This window comes from Lutra lutra, chromosome 7, assembly GCF_902655055.1.
Source record: "Lutra lutra chromosome 7, mLutLut1.2, whole genome shotgun sequence".
Classification (NCBI taxonomy): Eukaryota; Metazoa; Chordata; class Mammalia; order Carnivora; family Mustelidae; genus Lutra; species Lutra lutra.
In genome coordinates this window covers 107399242-107414350 of record NC_062284.1, presented here as the reverse complement: position 1 = coordinate 107414350, position 15109 = coordinate 107399242, and the positions used below count along the sequence as shown (strand labels likewise).

Genomic DNA, 15109 nt, shown 5'->3' with positions numbered 1-15109 from the left:
GTTAAGTGATTTACATGCTTTATTTCACCCATTTTTGTCAAGCTCTGTGAGTTATGTATTACTGTCTCTACCTTACAGACAAGGAAAGCAAGGCCTTTTCAAACCCACACAATGACAGAGCTGCAACTTGAATCCAGGCTGTCTAGACCAAAGCCTGTGTTCTTTCCAGGATCTCTGGGAGAGATGATGGGGGTGGGGTTGGGAGTCTCTAACCTAGAAATGATGGCTCATTCTGCATCTGCATTTGTCTTATTAGGATCATATTCAGGTGTTTTTCTCATGGTGATTTATGGCATATAGTTTAATTTACACCAGGTATTCCTCTTTTTCCTTTTTTTTGCCTTTTTATTTTGTTTGTAAGTGCTACTCAAGTAGTATTTTTTTTTTTTTAACTAAGTGGAGTCCAATGCTGGGCTTGAACTCATGACCCTGAGTTCAAGAGCTAAGCTGAGATCAAGAGTCAGATGCTTAACCAGCTAAGCCACCCAGGGACCCCAAGTCGTAATATCTTTTAATGACTGTTTATTTTTTCTTATCTTATGAGTCAAAATTTGGGGTAGATTTCAGTCGGTCTAAATGCTACTGCTATGTTAGGTATAATAATTTGTTGGCTGACTTCCAACCAACCACAGTTTAATCTCCTTTGACAGGAACATAACATTTTCATAGCAGGAGAACTGATCATTACAGCTGACTAAACTCATCTTACATTTTGTCTCGAGAAGATAAAAAGTTTATCCCAGGAGCTAGAATTAGCATACACATTAGAGGAACTGCAGCTGGTGATGTCACAAAGCATTTACTTGAGTTTATTTTTGAGGTTGCCAAAGTAGGAAACCAGTCCCCATTTACTCCGATGAGAATTTATTTTCTCTCTCTCCCCTCTACTTTTTTGTCTCTCTGACACTTTTCTTTCTTTGTTGTTAACATACTTGAGTTTGGTTTTTAAACTTATAATCCTTGAAATTGGAATATGAAGCCTTTTTTTGAGGAACTTTTTATCTGACCATATTATTAGGCATGGAGGAATATCCAGACTGTTTGGATGTCTTAGTTTCCACTCTCTTCTCATTGACATTAAGAGAAAGTATCAAAAATCCTATTTAAATCCTCTTGTGCCCAAGGTGTTTATTGAGCAACAAACACAGATCATCCAGTAGAGGGCAGTGCTGACTTATTCATGGAGGCCTTCAATACAAGATGCAAAATTTAGTACAAAATAAAAGCCTTAATTTTTTTTAAATTGAAATATAGTTAAGACACAATGTTATATTGATTCCAATTGTACAACATAGTGATTGGGTCAATATATCCCTTTTGCTGTGCTCACCACAAGTATAGCTGCCATCTGTCACCATATGTTGTCATTACAGTATCATTGACTATATTTCCTAACTTTTGCCTTTTATCTCGTGAATTATCTCCATAACTGGAAGTCTGTCCCCCCCCCACTTCCCTTCACCTATTTTGTCCATCCTCTGACACCCCACCTCGTCTCCCCACCCCCACCACTGGCAACCATCAGCTCCTTCTCTGTATTTACGTGTCTATTTCTGCTTTTTGTTCTTTAATTATTCTTTTAAAGAAAGCCTCTGACAGACAATAGGTAGTTTTACCTAAAACGCTTTGAATTCAGCAGAAGTGCCTTTGTTACAAAGAAGCGTGGCCATCAGCTTTGCTGTCTGAACATCCAAGTTTCTGTGCTGCCTCAGCCCAGGTACTGATGAAAAGGTATCTTTCTGAGTGCTGAGCCAAAACTAAGGTGGTATAGACACTCTGTCCCACTCTTCCAGGCCCAGGGCCCATCAGTGTTCCTTTACAGACTTTGGCATGAGGCTTGCCCTGGGGAAGATGATTCAGAGTGTCAGCGGTGCCTGCTGTCCCTAACTGGTCCTCAGGCTGGTCTGTGGCTCCTTTGAAGAGAAGGGTTTGAAGCTGGTAGGATCTGGTGGAGTTAAACAAGCCTTTGTGAGGCCAAGCAAAGAGACCAATAAATACATAAGGCACAGGGGAAGGACAAGACGACTCTTTCTTCCCTTCTTCAGGAAACCAGTGACTACCCTACAGAATGGAAACCTTGGAGAAAGAAGCCTTGACACCAGACTTGATGTTCTTGCAATCGTGGGTGGAAGCAATGAGGTTTCCACAACTGATTCTGTAGGAGTCAGTCATGGACGAGTGGGAGTAGAGGCAAAAGATTAGGAGAGATAGTTGAGGTTGTTGCTGACATTCTGCTTTGTAAGTTCACATAAATTTTCTCTTTGGGGATATTCGACTGTAGATGAGAGACATCAATTTTTTTATAAGTACATCATCATATTTTTAAAATTGAGATAAAATTGACATATTAGTTTCAAGTGCCCAACATAATGATTAGATATTTGTATATAATGCAAAATGATCACTGCAGTTAGCCTAGTTAACGTCCGTCACCACATAAGGCTACAACTTCTTTTTTATGATAAGAACTTTAAAGATCTACTCTCTTACCAACTTTCAAATACACAATACAGTATTATTAACTCTAGTCAGTATGCTATACATTACAACTCCATGATATTTACCATATAACTGGAAGTGTGTACCTTTTGACTCTGGCATCACCAATCTCTTCTCTGTATCTATTAATCTGCTTTTATTTTTTAAGGTTCCACATATAAGTAAGATCACATGGTATTTGTCTTTCTCTGTCTTATTTTACTTAATATAATGCCCTCAAGTTCCAGCCATGTTGTCACAAATGGCAAGATTTCATTCTTCTTAGGGCCAAATAATATTCCATTGTATGTGTATACCACATTTTTTTGATCCGTTCGTCCATCAGTGGACACTTAGGTGACCTTCTAGTCTTGGCTATTATGAAAAATGCTGCAATGAACATGGGAATGCATGTATCTTTTCAAGTTAGTGTTTTCGTTTCCTTTGGATAAATACTCAGAAGTGGAATTGTTGGATCACACGGTAGTTCTATTATTTTTTTTTTAGGAATCTCCGTACTATCTTCTATATTGACTACACTGACTTATATACAACGAACATTTCCCTTTCTCTACATCATCATTAACGCTTGTTATTTTTTGCCTTATTGATACTGGCCATTCTAATAGGTGTGAAGTGATAGCTCACTGTAGTTTGATTTGTATTTCCTTGATGATTAATGATGTTGTGTACTTTTTCATGTACCTGTTGACCATCTCTAAGTCTTTGTAAATGTCTATTCAGATCCTCTGCCCATTTAAAAAAAAAATTATTTTTTTATAAACATATAATGTATTATTAGCCCCAGGGGTACAGGTCTGTGAATCACCAGGTCTACACACTTCACAGCAACCACCATAGCACATACCCCCCACCCAATGTCCATAACCCTACCACCCTCTCCCCACCCCCTCCCCCCAGCAACCCTGTTTGTTTTGTGAGATTAAGAGTTTCTTATGCTTTGTCTCCCTCCCGATCCCATCTTGTTTCATTTATTCTTTTCCTACCCCCCAAACGCCTCATGTTGCATCTCCACTTCCTCATATCAGGGAGATCATATGATAGTTGTCTTTCTCCGATTGACTTATTTCGCTAAGCATAATACCCTCTAGCTTCATCCACATTGTTGTAAATTCCTCTGCCCATTTTTAATTGGATTATTTGTTTTGTTTTGTTGCTACTGAGTTGCATGAGTTCTTTATATATTTTAGATATTGTCCCTTTTTCAGATAACATGATTGGTAAATGTTTTTTCCCATTCAGTATGTTGCCTTTAATTTGTTAGTGGTTTTCTTTGCTATGCAAAAGAATTTTAGTTTGATATAATCTCATTTGTTTATTTCTGCTTCCCCTTTTCTCTCTGCCTGCCTCTCTGCCTACTGTGATTTCTTGCTGTCAAATAAATAAATAAAATCTTAAAAAATAAAAAGAAGGGCAACCTTCCTGATTCCGCACCTCTGCAGGAGGCCGCAGCCAGATCCGGGCCAGAACCATGTTTCGCAACCAGTATGACAATGACGTCACTGTTTGGAGCCCTCAGGGCAGGATTCATCAAATTGAGTGTGCAATGGAAGCTGTCAAGCAAGGTTCAGCCACGGTTGGTCTGAAATCAAAAACCCATGCAGTGTTGGTTGCACTAAAGAGAGCACAGTCAGAGCTTGCAGCTCATCAGAAAAAAATTCTCCATGTTGACAACCATATTGTTATCTCAATTGCGGGACTTACTGCTGATGCTAGACTCTTATGTAATTTTATGCACCAGGAGTGTTTGGATTCCAGATTTGTATTTGACAGACTTCTTCCTGTGTCTCGTCTTGTATCTCTAATTGGAAGCAAGACCCAGATACCAACCCAGCGATATGGCCAGAGACCATATGGTGTTGGACTGCTTATTGCTGGTTATGATGATATGGGCCCTCACATTTTCCAAACCTGTCCGTCTGCCAACTATTTTGACTGTAGAGCCATGTCCATGGGAGCCCGTTCTCAATCAGCTCGTACTTACTTGGAGAGACATATGTCTGGATTTATGGAGTGCAATTTAAATGAACTGGTGAAACATGGTCTGCGTGCCTTACGAGAGACGCTTCCAGCAGAACAGGACCTAACTACAAAGAATGTTTCCATTGGAATTGTTGGCAAAGACTTGGAGTTCATGATTTATGATGATGATGATGTATCTCCATTCCTGGAAGGTCTTAAAGAAAGACTGCAGAGAAAGGCACAGCCTGCTCAACCTGCTGATGAACCTGCAGAATAGGCTGATGAACCGATGGAACATTAAGTTACAAGCCAGTCTATGTGTGTATTGTCAAATCTGTAAGAATTCAGGAACATGTACTGATGACAGTAATCTATACTTTGAACCAAAAGATGCAGGATGGTCTTATGGTAAGTTTTTGGAATCAGTCCAGATGTGTTTTTCCTAAGCAACTTGTCTGAAACCATATAATGGTATGATTTTTCTTTGAGAGGGTCTATATAATCATTTTCTAGTAAGTATAGTTATCTGTACTAATGTTTTTATATGAAGAACATAGTGTTTTGTGTTTTTAAAGACAACTGTGAAATAAAATTGTTTCACCTGAAAAAAAAATAAAAAGAAAAAAAAAAAAGAAACTATAGGCCAATATTTTTTTATGAATACTGAAGCAAAAATCCTTAACAAAATATTAGCAAACCAAATCCAATAGCATATTATGAGGATTAAAGCCCATCATCAACTGAGGTTTATCACAAGAATTGCAAGGGTGATTCTACGTAAGAAAACAAATCAATGTAACACACTGCATTAATAAAATGAAAGGAAAAGAAAACATGGTCATCTCAATTGATGCAGGAAAAAAAATTTGAAAACACTCAGAAAACTAGGATAAAAAGAAACTTCCTCAACATGATAAAGGACATTTATGAAAAATCTGCAGCTAAGATCATAATCAATGCTGAAATACTGAAAGCTTTCCCTCTAACATTAGGATCAAGACAGGAAAGACTGCTTTCACAGCTCCTATTTTTGAACTGGAATTGCTGACCAGGGCAGTTGAACAAGAAAAAAACCAGCCAAACAAACAAGAGTCAATCAAATTGGAAAGGAAGAAGTAAAACTTTCTCTATTCACAGATGATATGATCCTATTTCCCAAGAATCCACATAAATACTATTAGTGTTAATAAATTCAACAAAATTTTGGGATACAAGATCAACATGCAAAAATCAGTGTGTTTCTACATACCGGCAATGAATAATACACAAAGGATATTAAGAAACAATTCAACTTGCAATAGCGTCAAAAAGAATACAATAACTAGGAATATATTTATCCAAATAGGTAAAAAACAGAAAACTACAAAACATTGCTGAAAGAAATTAAAAACAACATAAATGGAAAGACATCCCATGTTTATGGACTAAATCTTAATATTGTCAGGGCACCTGGGTGGCTCAGTGGGTTAAAGCCTCTGCCTTCAGCTCGGTTCATGATCCCAGGGTCCCGGGATCGAGTCCCGCATCGGGCTCTCTGCTTAGCAGGGAGCCTGCTTCCCCCTCTCTCTGTCTCTGCCTGCCTCTCTGCCTACTTGTGATCTCTCTCTCTCTGTCAAATAAATAAATAAAATCTTAAAAAAATTTTAGAAAAAAATCTTAATATTGTCAAGATGACAATACTACCCAGCACAATCTGACATTTAATGAATTCCCCATCAGTCTTCAAATGGCCTGTTTTACAGAAATGGAAAACAGATCCTTAAATTTATATAGAGTTGTGAGTTGCCTGGAATAACTAAAAGAGTCAAAAAGAACACAATTCATGTGTAGCTTGTAATAGATTAGGAACAGAAGGCTAAAAAAGATACGGCTGTTGGAGCTGGTCACAAAGAGGTGCACTAAACAAATACCACTTAGATGTTTGCTATACTGCAATAGATGACAGGCATTGGAGTGACAGCAGCTTCTGTCCCCAAAGGATCTGTGTCAGGGGTTGGCAAACAACAACTAAGGGGACAGATCCAACTCTTTTTTTTTTCCAATGAGGTGAAATTCACAATCTAAAAAAAATTAATAAACTATTTTTTCAGAACAGTTTTAGGCTCACAACAAAATTGAACAGAATATATAGAGAGTTCCCATATACCCCTTATCCCTATACATGCACAATATTCCCCATTAACACCTTGCACTGGAGGCTACACTTGTTATATATATATATATATATATATATAAATATATATATATATATATATAAAATCAGTTATATACATATAACTGATATATATCAAAGCAATATATATATATATATATATTGATATATATATATCAGCAACTAACTGATTATCTAACTAAATCATTATCACCCAAAGTCCATGGTTTGAAATAGGGTTTACTTTGTCATTATATATTGTATAGGTTTTGACAAATGTATAACAGCATATATCTATGATTATGATATCATACTGAGTATCTTCACTGCCTTAAAAATTCTATGTTCTGCCTGTTCTTACCTCCTTCTACACCATCAAACCCAGACAACCAATGATCTTTTTACTTACAGTATTGCCTTTTCCAGAATGTCATATAGTTGGAATTATACAGTGTATAACACTTTCAGATTGGCTTCTTTCACTTAATAATATGCATTTAAGTTTCCTTTATGCCTTTTCATGGTTTGATAGCTCACTTTTCTTTAGTACTGAATAATATTCCATACTCTGGATATACCATAGTTTGTGTATCCATTCACCTACTGAAGGACCTCTGGGTTGCTTCCAAGTTTTGGGAATCATGAATAAAGCTGCTCTAAACACCCTTGTAAAAGTTTTTGTATGGACATACATTTTCAGTTCATTTGAGTAAATACCAAGGAGCATAACTGCTGGACCATATGGTAAGAGTGTGTTCTATTTTGTAAGAAATTACCAAACTGACTCCCAAGAATGGCTATTATCGGGGCGCCTGGGTGGCTCAGTGGGTTAAGCCGCTGCCTTCGGCTCAGGTCATGATCTCAGGGTCCTGGGATCGAGCCCCGCATCGGGCTCTCTGCTTAGCGGGGAGCCTGCTTCCTCCTCTCTCTCTGACTGCCTCTCTGCCTGCTTGTGATCTCTCTCTATCAAATAAATAAATAAAATCTTTAAAAAAAAAAAAAAAAAAAAAAAAAAAAAAGAATGGCTATTATCATTTTGCATTCCCCCAGTAATGAATAAGTGCTCTTTTTGCTCCACATTCTTGTCTGCATTTGGTATCACTTGTGTTTTAGATTTTGGTCATTCTAATAAGTATGTAATCATATCTTATTGATGTTTTATTTTGCAATTCTCCAACGGCATATGATGTTGAACATCTTTTCATATGCTTGTCATCTATATACCTTCTCAATACACATCAGTTTAGGTCTTCTGCCCATTTTTAAATTGGTGTGTTTGTTTTTGTATTGTTGAGCTCTAAGTGTTCTTTGTATATTTTGGATAACAGTCCTTTATCAGATGTCTTTTATGATACTTTCTCCTTGTCTGTGGCTTGTCTTTTCATTCTCCTGACCCAGTCTTTTGCAGAGCAGATTTTTTCGATTTTTTTCTTTTTAAAGAATTTACTTATTTATTTGACAGAGATCACAAATAGGCAGAAAGGCAGGCAGAGGGAGAGAGTGGAGGAAGCAGGCTTCCCACTGAGTAGAGAGCCCGATGTGGGGCTCGACCCCAGGACCCTGGGATCATGACCTGAGCCGAAGGCAGCGGCTTAACCCACTGAGCCACCCAGGAGCCCCGGTTTTTTCAATTTTAATGAACTCCAGCTTATCAAACACTTCTTTAATGGATCGTACCTTTGGTGTTGTATCTAAAAAGTCATTACTATACTCAAGGTCATTTATGTTTTGTCCTTTGTTATCTCCTAGGAGTTTTATAGTTTTGCATTTATATTTAGGTCTAATATCCACTTGGAGTTAATTTTTGTGAAGGGTATAAAGTGTGGGTCTAGATTCATGTTTTTGCATATGAATGTTGAGTTGTTCTATACCATCTGTTGAAAAGAGTGTTTTTTGCTCCATTATATTGTCTTTGCTCCTTTGCTAAAGATAAGTGGACTATTTTTGTGTGGGTCTATTTATAAGCTCTATATTCTGTTCTATTAATCTATTTGTCTTTTCTTTCAATGCCACACTATCTTGATTTCTGTGGCTTTTCTTTTTTTTTTTTTTAAAGATTTTATTTATTTATTTGACAGACAGAGATCACATGTAGGCAGAGAGGCAGGCAGAGAGAGAAAGAGAGAGAGAGAGAGAGAGAGAAAGGAGGAAGCAGGCTCTCCACTGAGCAGAGAGCCCGATGCGGGGCTCGATCCCAGGACCCTGAGATCATGACCTGAGCCGAAGGCAGAGGCTTTAACCCACTGAACCACCCAGGTGCCCCTTCTGTGGCTTTTCTTGAAGCCAAGTATTGTCAGCCCTCCAACTTTGTTCTTCAGTATCGTGCTGTCTATTCTGGGCTTTTGCCTCTCCATATTAACTTTTGACTCAGTTTGTCAATTTCCACAAAATAACCTGCTGGAATCTTTATTGGAATTACACTGAATCTATAGATCAATTGGGAAGAATTGACACCTTGCCGAGGGTGCTTCTGGAAGAGTCAGATTTGAACCAGTAGACTGTGTAAAGGTCACCCTCACCATTATGGGTGGGTATCATCCAATCCATTTAAAAAAGCAGAAGGAGGGCAAATCTGTCCTATGCTTGAGCTGGGATATCCATCTTCTCCTGCCCTCAGACAGCAGTGCTCCTGGTTCTTGGGCATTTGGTCTTGGGCAGTGACTTACCATCAGCTCCTTTGGTTCTCAAACCTTCAGACTTGGAGCAAATTGCATCACTTGTTTTTCTGGTTCTCTGTCTCACAGACAACAGATCATGGGACTTCTTGGTCTCTGTAATTGTATGAGCCAATTCCTATAATAAATATCTTACACACACACCCATAGCTTATTGGTTCTGTTTTTCTGGAGCCCTAATATACTCTTCTATCTTAGCATATCAATTGTACTTTTTTTTTTAAAGATTTTATTTATTTGAGAGAGAGAGAGAGAGAAAACACCAGCAGTGGGGGAGGGGCAGAGGGAGAAGCAGACTCCCTGCTAAGCAGGAGCCCTGTGCAGGTGCTCCATCCCAGGACCCTGGAATCATGACCTGAGCCGAAGGCAGTGGCTTAACCCACTGAGTCACCCAGGTGCCCTCAATTATACTTTTTAAAAAACTTTTTAAAGTGGTTGCCCTAGAGTTTGCAATATGCATTTATAATTCTTCTGAGTTTACTTTCAAATAACATTATTTTGCTTCACAGGTAGTACAAGCATCTTGTAACACCAAATTATTCCTACTTTAAAATAATTACAGATTTACTGTAAGTTGCAAAAATGGTACGGAGAGGTCCTGTGTACTCTCCACATCGTGTTCCCCACTGGTAACATTTTACATAGTTTTAGAACAATAACAGAACCAGGAAATTGTTATTGGCACAAACAATAGACCTTATCAAAATTTCACCAGTTGCACATATATATATCTGTGTGTAGGTTTGTGTGCATGTGTGTAGTTCTATGCAATATTATCACGTGTAGATATGAGTAACCACCACCACTGACTAGAACGTCTATTGCTATATGCAAGGGGAAGTTTGAAACGAGTCATTTAATGAGAGAGTAGGGAGCAGGGACAGAGGCAGGGAAGGAGAGAGACAGAGAGGGAGAGAAGAGAATCATATAGTGAATTGTTCATGTCTAAGAGACTCAAGATAGTGTGGCAATCAGCTATCTAAAGAGACAATCAATTCAATGATATGCAGAACTACATGTGGCTAAAAGGCAGCGGAATTTTCCTAGTACGGAACCCCATAAGATTACTAAAGATAAGGAAATAATTTATATGAGACTATTCAAGTAAGACTATTCAAGTAAGACCATGTCTGCCTGCAGAATATGAGAATAGTAAACAATAACCTGAATGCTTCTAGGAATATAGGCAAACAGAGGCAGAGGAATGCAGGAATGTTTCCCTTAAGCAGGGAATAGAAGAAGGAGCATGTGTCCACCATGGCCAGACTTTAGCACTCCCGGACCATGGCCACTTGGCACTATGAAAACAAAGCATATCTAACAAATTCCCAAAAGTATCTAGGGGTTGTGGTATCTCCAATCAAAAAGCACAAATGTCTTCCTCTTCTACAGGAAGAATATTCTTCTCCCTAACTTCCTCAGTTTCTGTTTCCACCCACTGGGGCTTTCTTTGTGTTTTTTATTTTTTTCCTCCAGAGACTGCCAATAAGGGGGGAATCTGGATTTTTTTTTTTAAAGATCTGGATTTTTAAAGTTTTTTTTTTTTAAGATTTTATTTATTTATTTGACAGAAAGAGCGAGAGAGCACAAGTAGGCAGAGCAGCAGAGTAAGAGGGAGAAGCAGGTTCCCCACTGAGCAGGGAGCCTGATGTGGGGCTTGATCCCAGAATCCTGGGATTATGATCTGAGCCAGAGGCAGATGCTTAACCAACTGAGTCACCCAGGTCCCCCTAAAGTTATTTTTATTTTTATTTTATTATGGAAAGTGACAGTTTTCTTACACATGACTGCCTTCCATCCTGGCTGATCTATCTCCAGTAGGCCTGAGCTCATACCATCAAAAGTGACATTACCAATAGGAGAGAAGGGGATACCATTCTATCACAACTGAAATGTAAAACAAAGGCAACCAATTGTAAGAAAGGCCTTGGCTGAGACTTTATTCTAAAGCATTTTAATGGCACTCACGGCTGAGACTTTATTCAAAGCATTTTAATGGCACTCAGGGAAGACTGGTTTGTTAAAATCTAGCAATTCTTTTTCTATCAACTTAAGAACTTCAGAGAGGGGGCGCCTGGGTGGCTCAGTGGGTTAGGCATCTGCCTTCCCTCTCTCTGCCTGCCTCTCTGCCTACTTGTGATTTCTCTCACTGTCAAATAAATAAATAAAATCTTAAAAAAAAAAAAAAAAAAGAACTTCAGAGAGGGTCACCTGGGTGGCTCAGTCGGTTAAGCATCTGCCTCTGGCTCAGGTCATAATCCCAGGGTTCTGGGATGGAGTTCCGCATCAGGCTCTTTGCTAAGCAAGGAGTCTGTTTCACCCTCTACCCTTCCTCCCTGATCATGATCTCTCTCTCCTTCCCTCTCTCAAATAAATAAGTAAAATATATATAAAAAAATTAAATTTAAAAAAGGAACCTCAAGGAGGTTTAACTTTCAAGGAAAGGAGAATTCAATTTAATGTGGGCTTACTGTTTGTTGTATTAACCCACTAAGATGGGTACTGCGGACTCTTCAAAAGAAGCATTTGTTTTGTTACTTGATCTCAAGGAGCTTAAAGTTTCACTGGGATAATAGCATATTAACCCTGAAAATAATTAGAGATATCAGATATAGTTCCCATCAGAAGTAATTAAAAAAGAGGTGAGACTAGGGAAGAGATGGTTATGGCTCTGGAGAGCCACATACATCTTTCTGGAGGAGGATGGAAATGGCGAGCTGGGGGTAGTGGTATGCAACAGAATTGGAAAGGGAGAAGGAAGGGATGTTTAAGGAAACGTAATTATTGCAAGTAACAGTCTTCAACACATTTCAAGGAAAAGAAACCAGAAGCTTGGTAGATAGACCGGAAAATAAAACATTGAGGAGGGGAGCTGATGTCTGTTGCACTTTCATCATTGTTTTAAAGTTGTATTTGGCTTATGCCAAGGAATAGCTTTTCACATCAGAACATAAGGTAGTCCAGGAATTAAAAAGGATGTAATTTCTATAGCATCAACACCTACAACATTCTCCATGAAGACTCTCCATTGTTCTCAACCATGACCTAATTTCTATGCACATTAAGTGGGTCCCTTGGAGGCTTGTAGATCAAAACGCCTCATCTTAAAATTCTTAATTTTAACATATGTAGGTGTTTAGAAGGAAGCAATGAAACGCTTTGAAGCTTATTTGTAGTGGAAAAGTATCAAGACATTATATTGACATTTTGTGTAATTAGTAGTGTTTGATTAAATGCTGTTTTTATTGTGCCATTTACTTTGGGAGGTATATCTTGGCTTGAGAACAAGGATGGTTAGCACTGAACTAATATTTGTTTTGCCAAAACAGACAGTCAGCTAAGAGTAAGTTTGTGTGCTGTCAGAAGCATATTTTAAGGTGTTAAATTATAGCATATGGTGTTAGTCTTTTTCCTCTGGTTGTGAAAAGACCTTGTCCTGAGGGTCTATTGGCCTTGACTCGTGGGGACTTGTTTGATGGCCGCTTACCTTCAGCACCATCCTGGCTTCATGAAAAGATACAGAGACATGAGTAGAGGGAGCAGCCAGTGCTCTTTCCAAATGGGAACGAAGAAGGGGCTGAATGGAGAATGCTTTCCTCCTTGATTCTGGCAGTTGTTTCTCTGCTCATAATGGAAATAAGGTAGCTTATATTTGAACCCACTTTTTACAATTATTGGACTTTTATAAATGGTTGAAATTCTGTTTCCATTCTGAATGGACGAAACCAGGAGAGGCCAGGGTTCCACTGCTCTGCCTATTGTGCCCCATGGGCCTCTGGGGAGCCCTTTCATTTATTCATCTGTCTTTTATCCGCTTTGCACACTTTAGATTCAGTTTTGAGATAAATTCTGCTCAAAATAGGAAGAAGCAATCCTGACGGATGCTACTGTGACAAGAACTTGCTGAGTATCTTCGCCAGAGGCAGCAGATTCTGAGGCTGGATTTTTCTCACCGGTAAAGACAACAAATGAGGACAATTAGGCACTGCAAAGATATTTGCGATAACAGTTGTTTTTCTGATCATAGTGGCTGATCCTTTAAACATATAATTGAATTCCAAAATGAACTATGCTTCTATTCAGGTAAAAGGAAATTCATAATGTTGAAATTTGTATATTAACTTGTTTTCATTTTCCAATGCAAGACTCGCTAGTGAGGAGAAATGACCCTGTGATGTTATTATAGTTTGTGTATTATAGATACAGCTCTGTTCCCCTTTCACCTTCCCCAGAACTGGAGTTTCTGGTGGAGAATCCAGGTGCGCATCCATGCTATGATCTGGCTTGGGACACTAAATCTAAATCAATCCTTACATTTACAGATGGGAAACAGGGTCAGAGGAAACTCTTGGAATTTTATCAGTGGAGTGAGACTCAGTGTAGTATCTTTAAGCACCATAGTTTAAAAGTCATTTGTCATCATCAGAAGAAAACCCATATTGCAAAGGTAGCAAACTAAAGAGGGCAACTCTTGAGCAATATTATACCAAGTTGTAATTGAGGTAAACAAACGGTTAAGATCAAAGTTTAGCTAGTGTAGGTCTTCCTTGGAGAATCAGACCCATATCACAATAGTACCTGATGCATCACAATTGAAAACATTCTTATTGCTTTCACGTGTAAGGGTAATTCTTTAGGTCTAGAATATATAAGTTTATGAACAAAGTGCGTCTTTCAGGTTGGAATCTAAGAACTAAAGGAAACAAATAACAGTTAAAAACTACAATTCTCGGGGCGCCTGGGTGGCTCAGTGGGTTAAAGCCTCTGCCTTCGGCTCAGGTCATGATCCCAGGGACCTGGGATCGAGCCCCGCATCCGGCTCTCTGCTTGGCAGAGAGCCTGCTTCCTCCTCTCTCTCTGCCTGCCTCTCTGCCTACTTGTGATCTCTGTCTGTCAAATAAATAAATAAAATCTTAAAAAAAAAAAAAGAAAACTACAATTCTCATAATTATAAAAGAATACATATAATTACTGTGTATGAGCTACTGTGCCCTTCACGGGCATTTTCTTATTTAAACTTCTCTATTCTTTGTGGGTACCTAAAGACAAATAATTTACTTAGGCTGCCGAGGACGGCACCAGCTGGGCTCAGGTCTCCAATTCTGCTCCTACAACCAGTGCTCATAGACAGTTTGACTGAAACTGCACTTTCCGGTCCAGGAGCCAGGCAAGTGTCTTTTGTAACAGCTTTTCGAATCTATTTTTTTTTTTTTTAAAGATTTTATTTATTTGTCAGAGAGAGAGAGGAGAGAGAGCGAGCACAGGCAGACAGAATGGCAGGCAGAGGCAGAGGGAGAAGCAGGTTCCCTGATGAGCAAGGAGCCCGATGTGGGACTCGATCCCAGGACTCTGGGATCATGACCCGAGCCGAAGGCAGCTGCTTAACCAACTGAGCCACCCAGGCGTCCCCAGCTTTTCGAATCTAAACCGACAAGATGGCAACTCAGAGTAGGGTTCATTGGATGGGGGTGGAGGGTGAGTGCCTGGCCTGGGTGGAAAATTGATAGTCTGTTCCCTTCATTGAGTTAAGGAAAGAAAGACGAGGATGGTGGGAATCGTGATCCTAGGTCGGACCTACTGTGCTCTTCCTTTTGACACAACCCGAGCCTTGAAACTGGATGCCCTCAAAACAACTGTTAAGGAGTTGTTCTTGATAGGACCAACCTTGTGGCTGCTGTACGAACAGCCGTCCCGCCGCGCCTTCAAGCCCTCCCTGCCTTCTGTCCCCACTGCAACCTTTCTCAGGCGCAGACGCAGGCGGAGCGAAAGCAGCAGTTTCGGGGTTCGCGACTCTGGGCGCGGCGTGGGGCGATTCCGAACA

General features: G+C 39.3%; 1 protein-coding gene and 1 long non-coding RNA gene across 3 annotated transcripts; one reads left to right on the top strand and one right to left on the bottom strand.

Annotated features, from left to right (window-relative positions):
- Window positions 1-473: 473 nt before the first annotated feature.
- Window positions 474-13238, bottom strand: LOC125103793 (uncharacterized). Of its 2 annotated transcripts, none has more exons than XR_007128499.1 (3): window positions 12776-13238; window positions 11760-11874; window positions 474-2275 (listed from the first exon to the last, which is right to left on the bottom strand). It is a non-coding gene; the product is annotated as an uncharacterized LOC125103793 (long non-coding RNA). The 2 variants fall into 2 exon arrangements; XR_007128500.1 differs by having other exon boundaries at window positions 474-1945.
- On the top strand, window positions 3920-5039 carry LOC125103789 (proteasome subunit alpha type-1-like). Its single transcript, XM_047735642.1, has one exon. The coding sequence runs from the start codon at window positions 3971-3973 to the stop codon at window positions 4736-4738; it is 768 nt and encodes a 255-aa protein (XP_047591598.1). The 5' UTR covers window positions 3920-3970; the 3' UTR covers window positions 4739-5039.
- Window positions 13239-15109: the final 1871 nt, after the last annotated feature.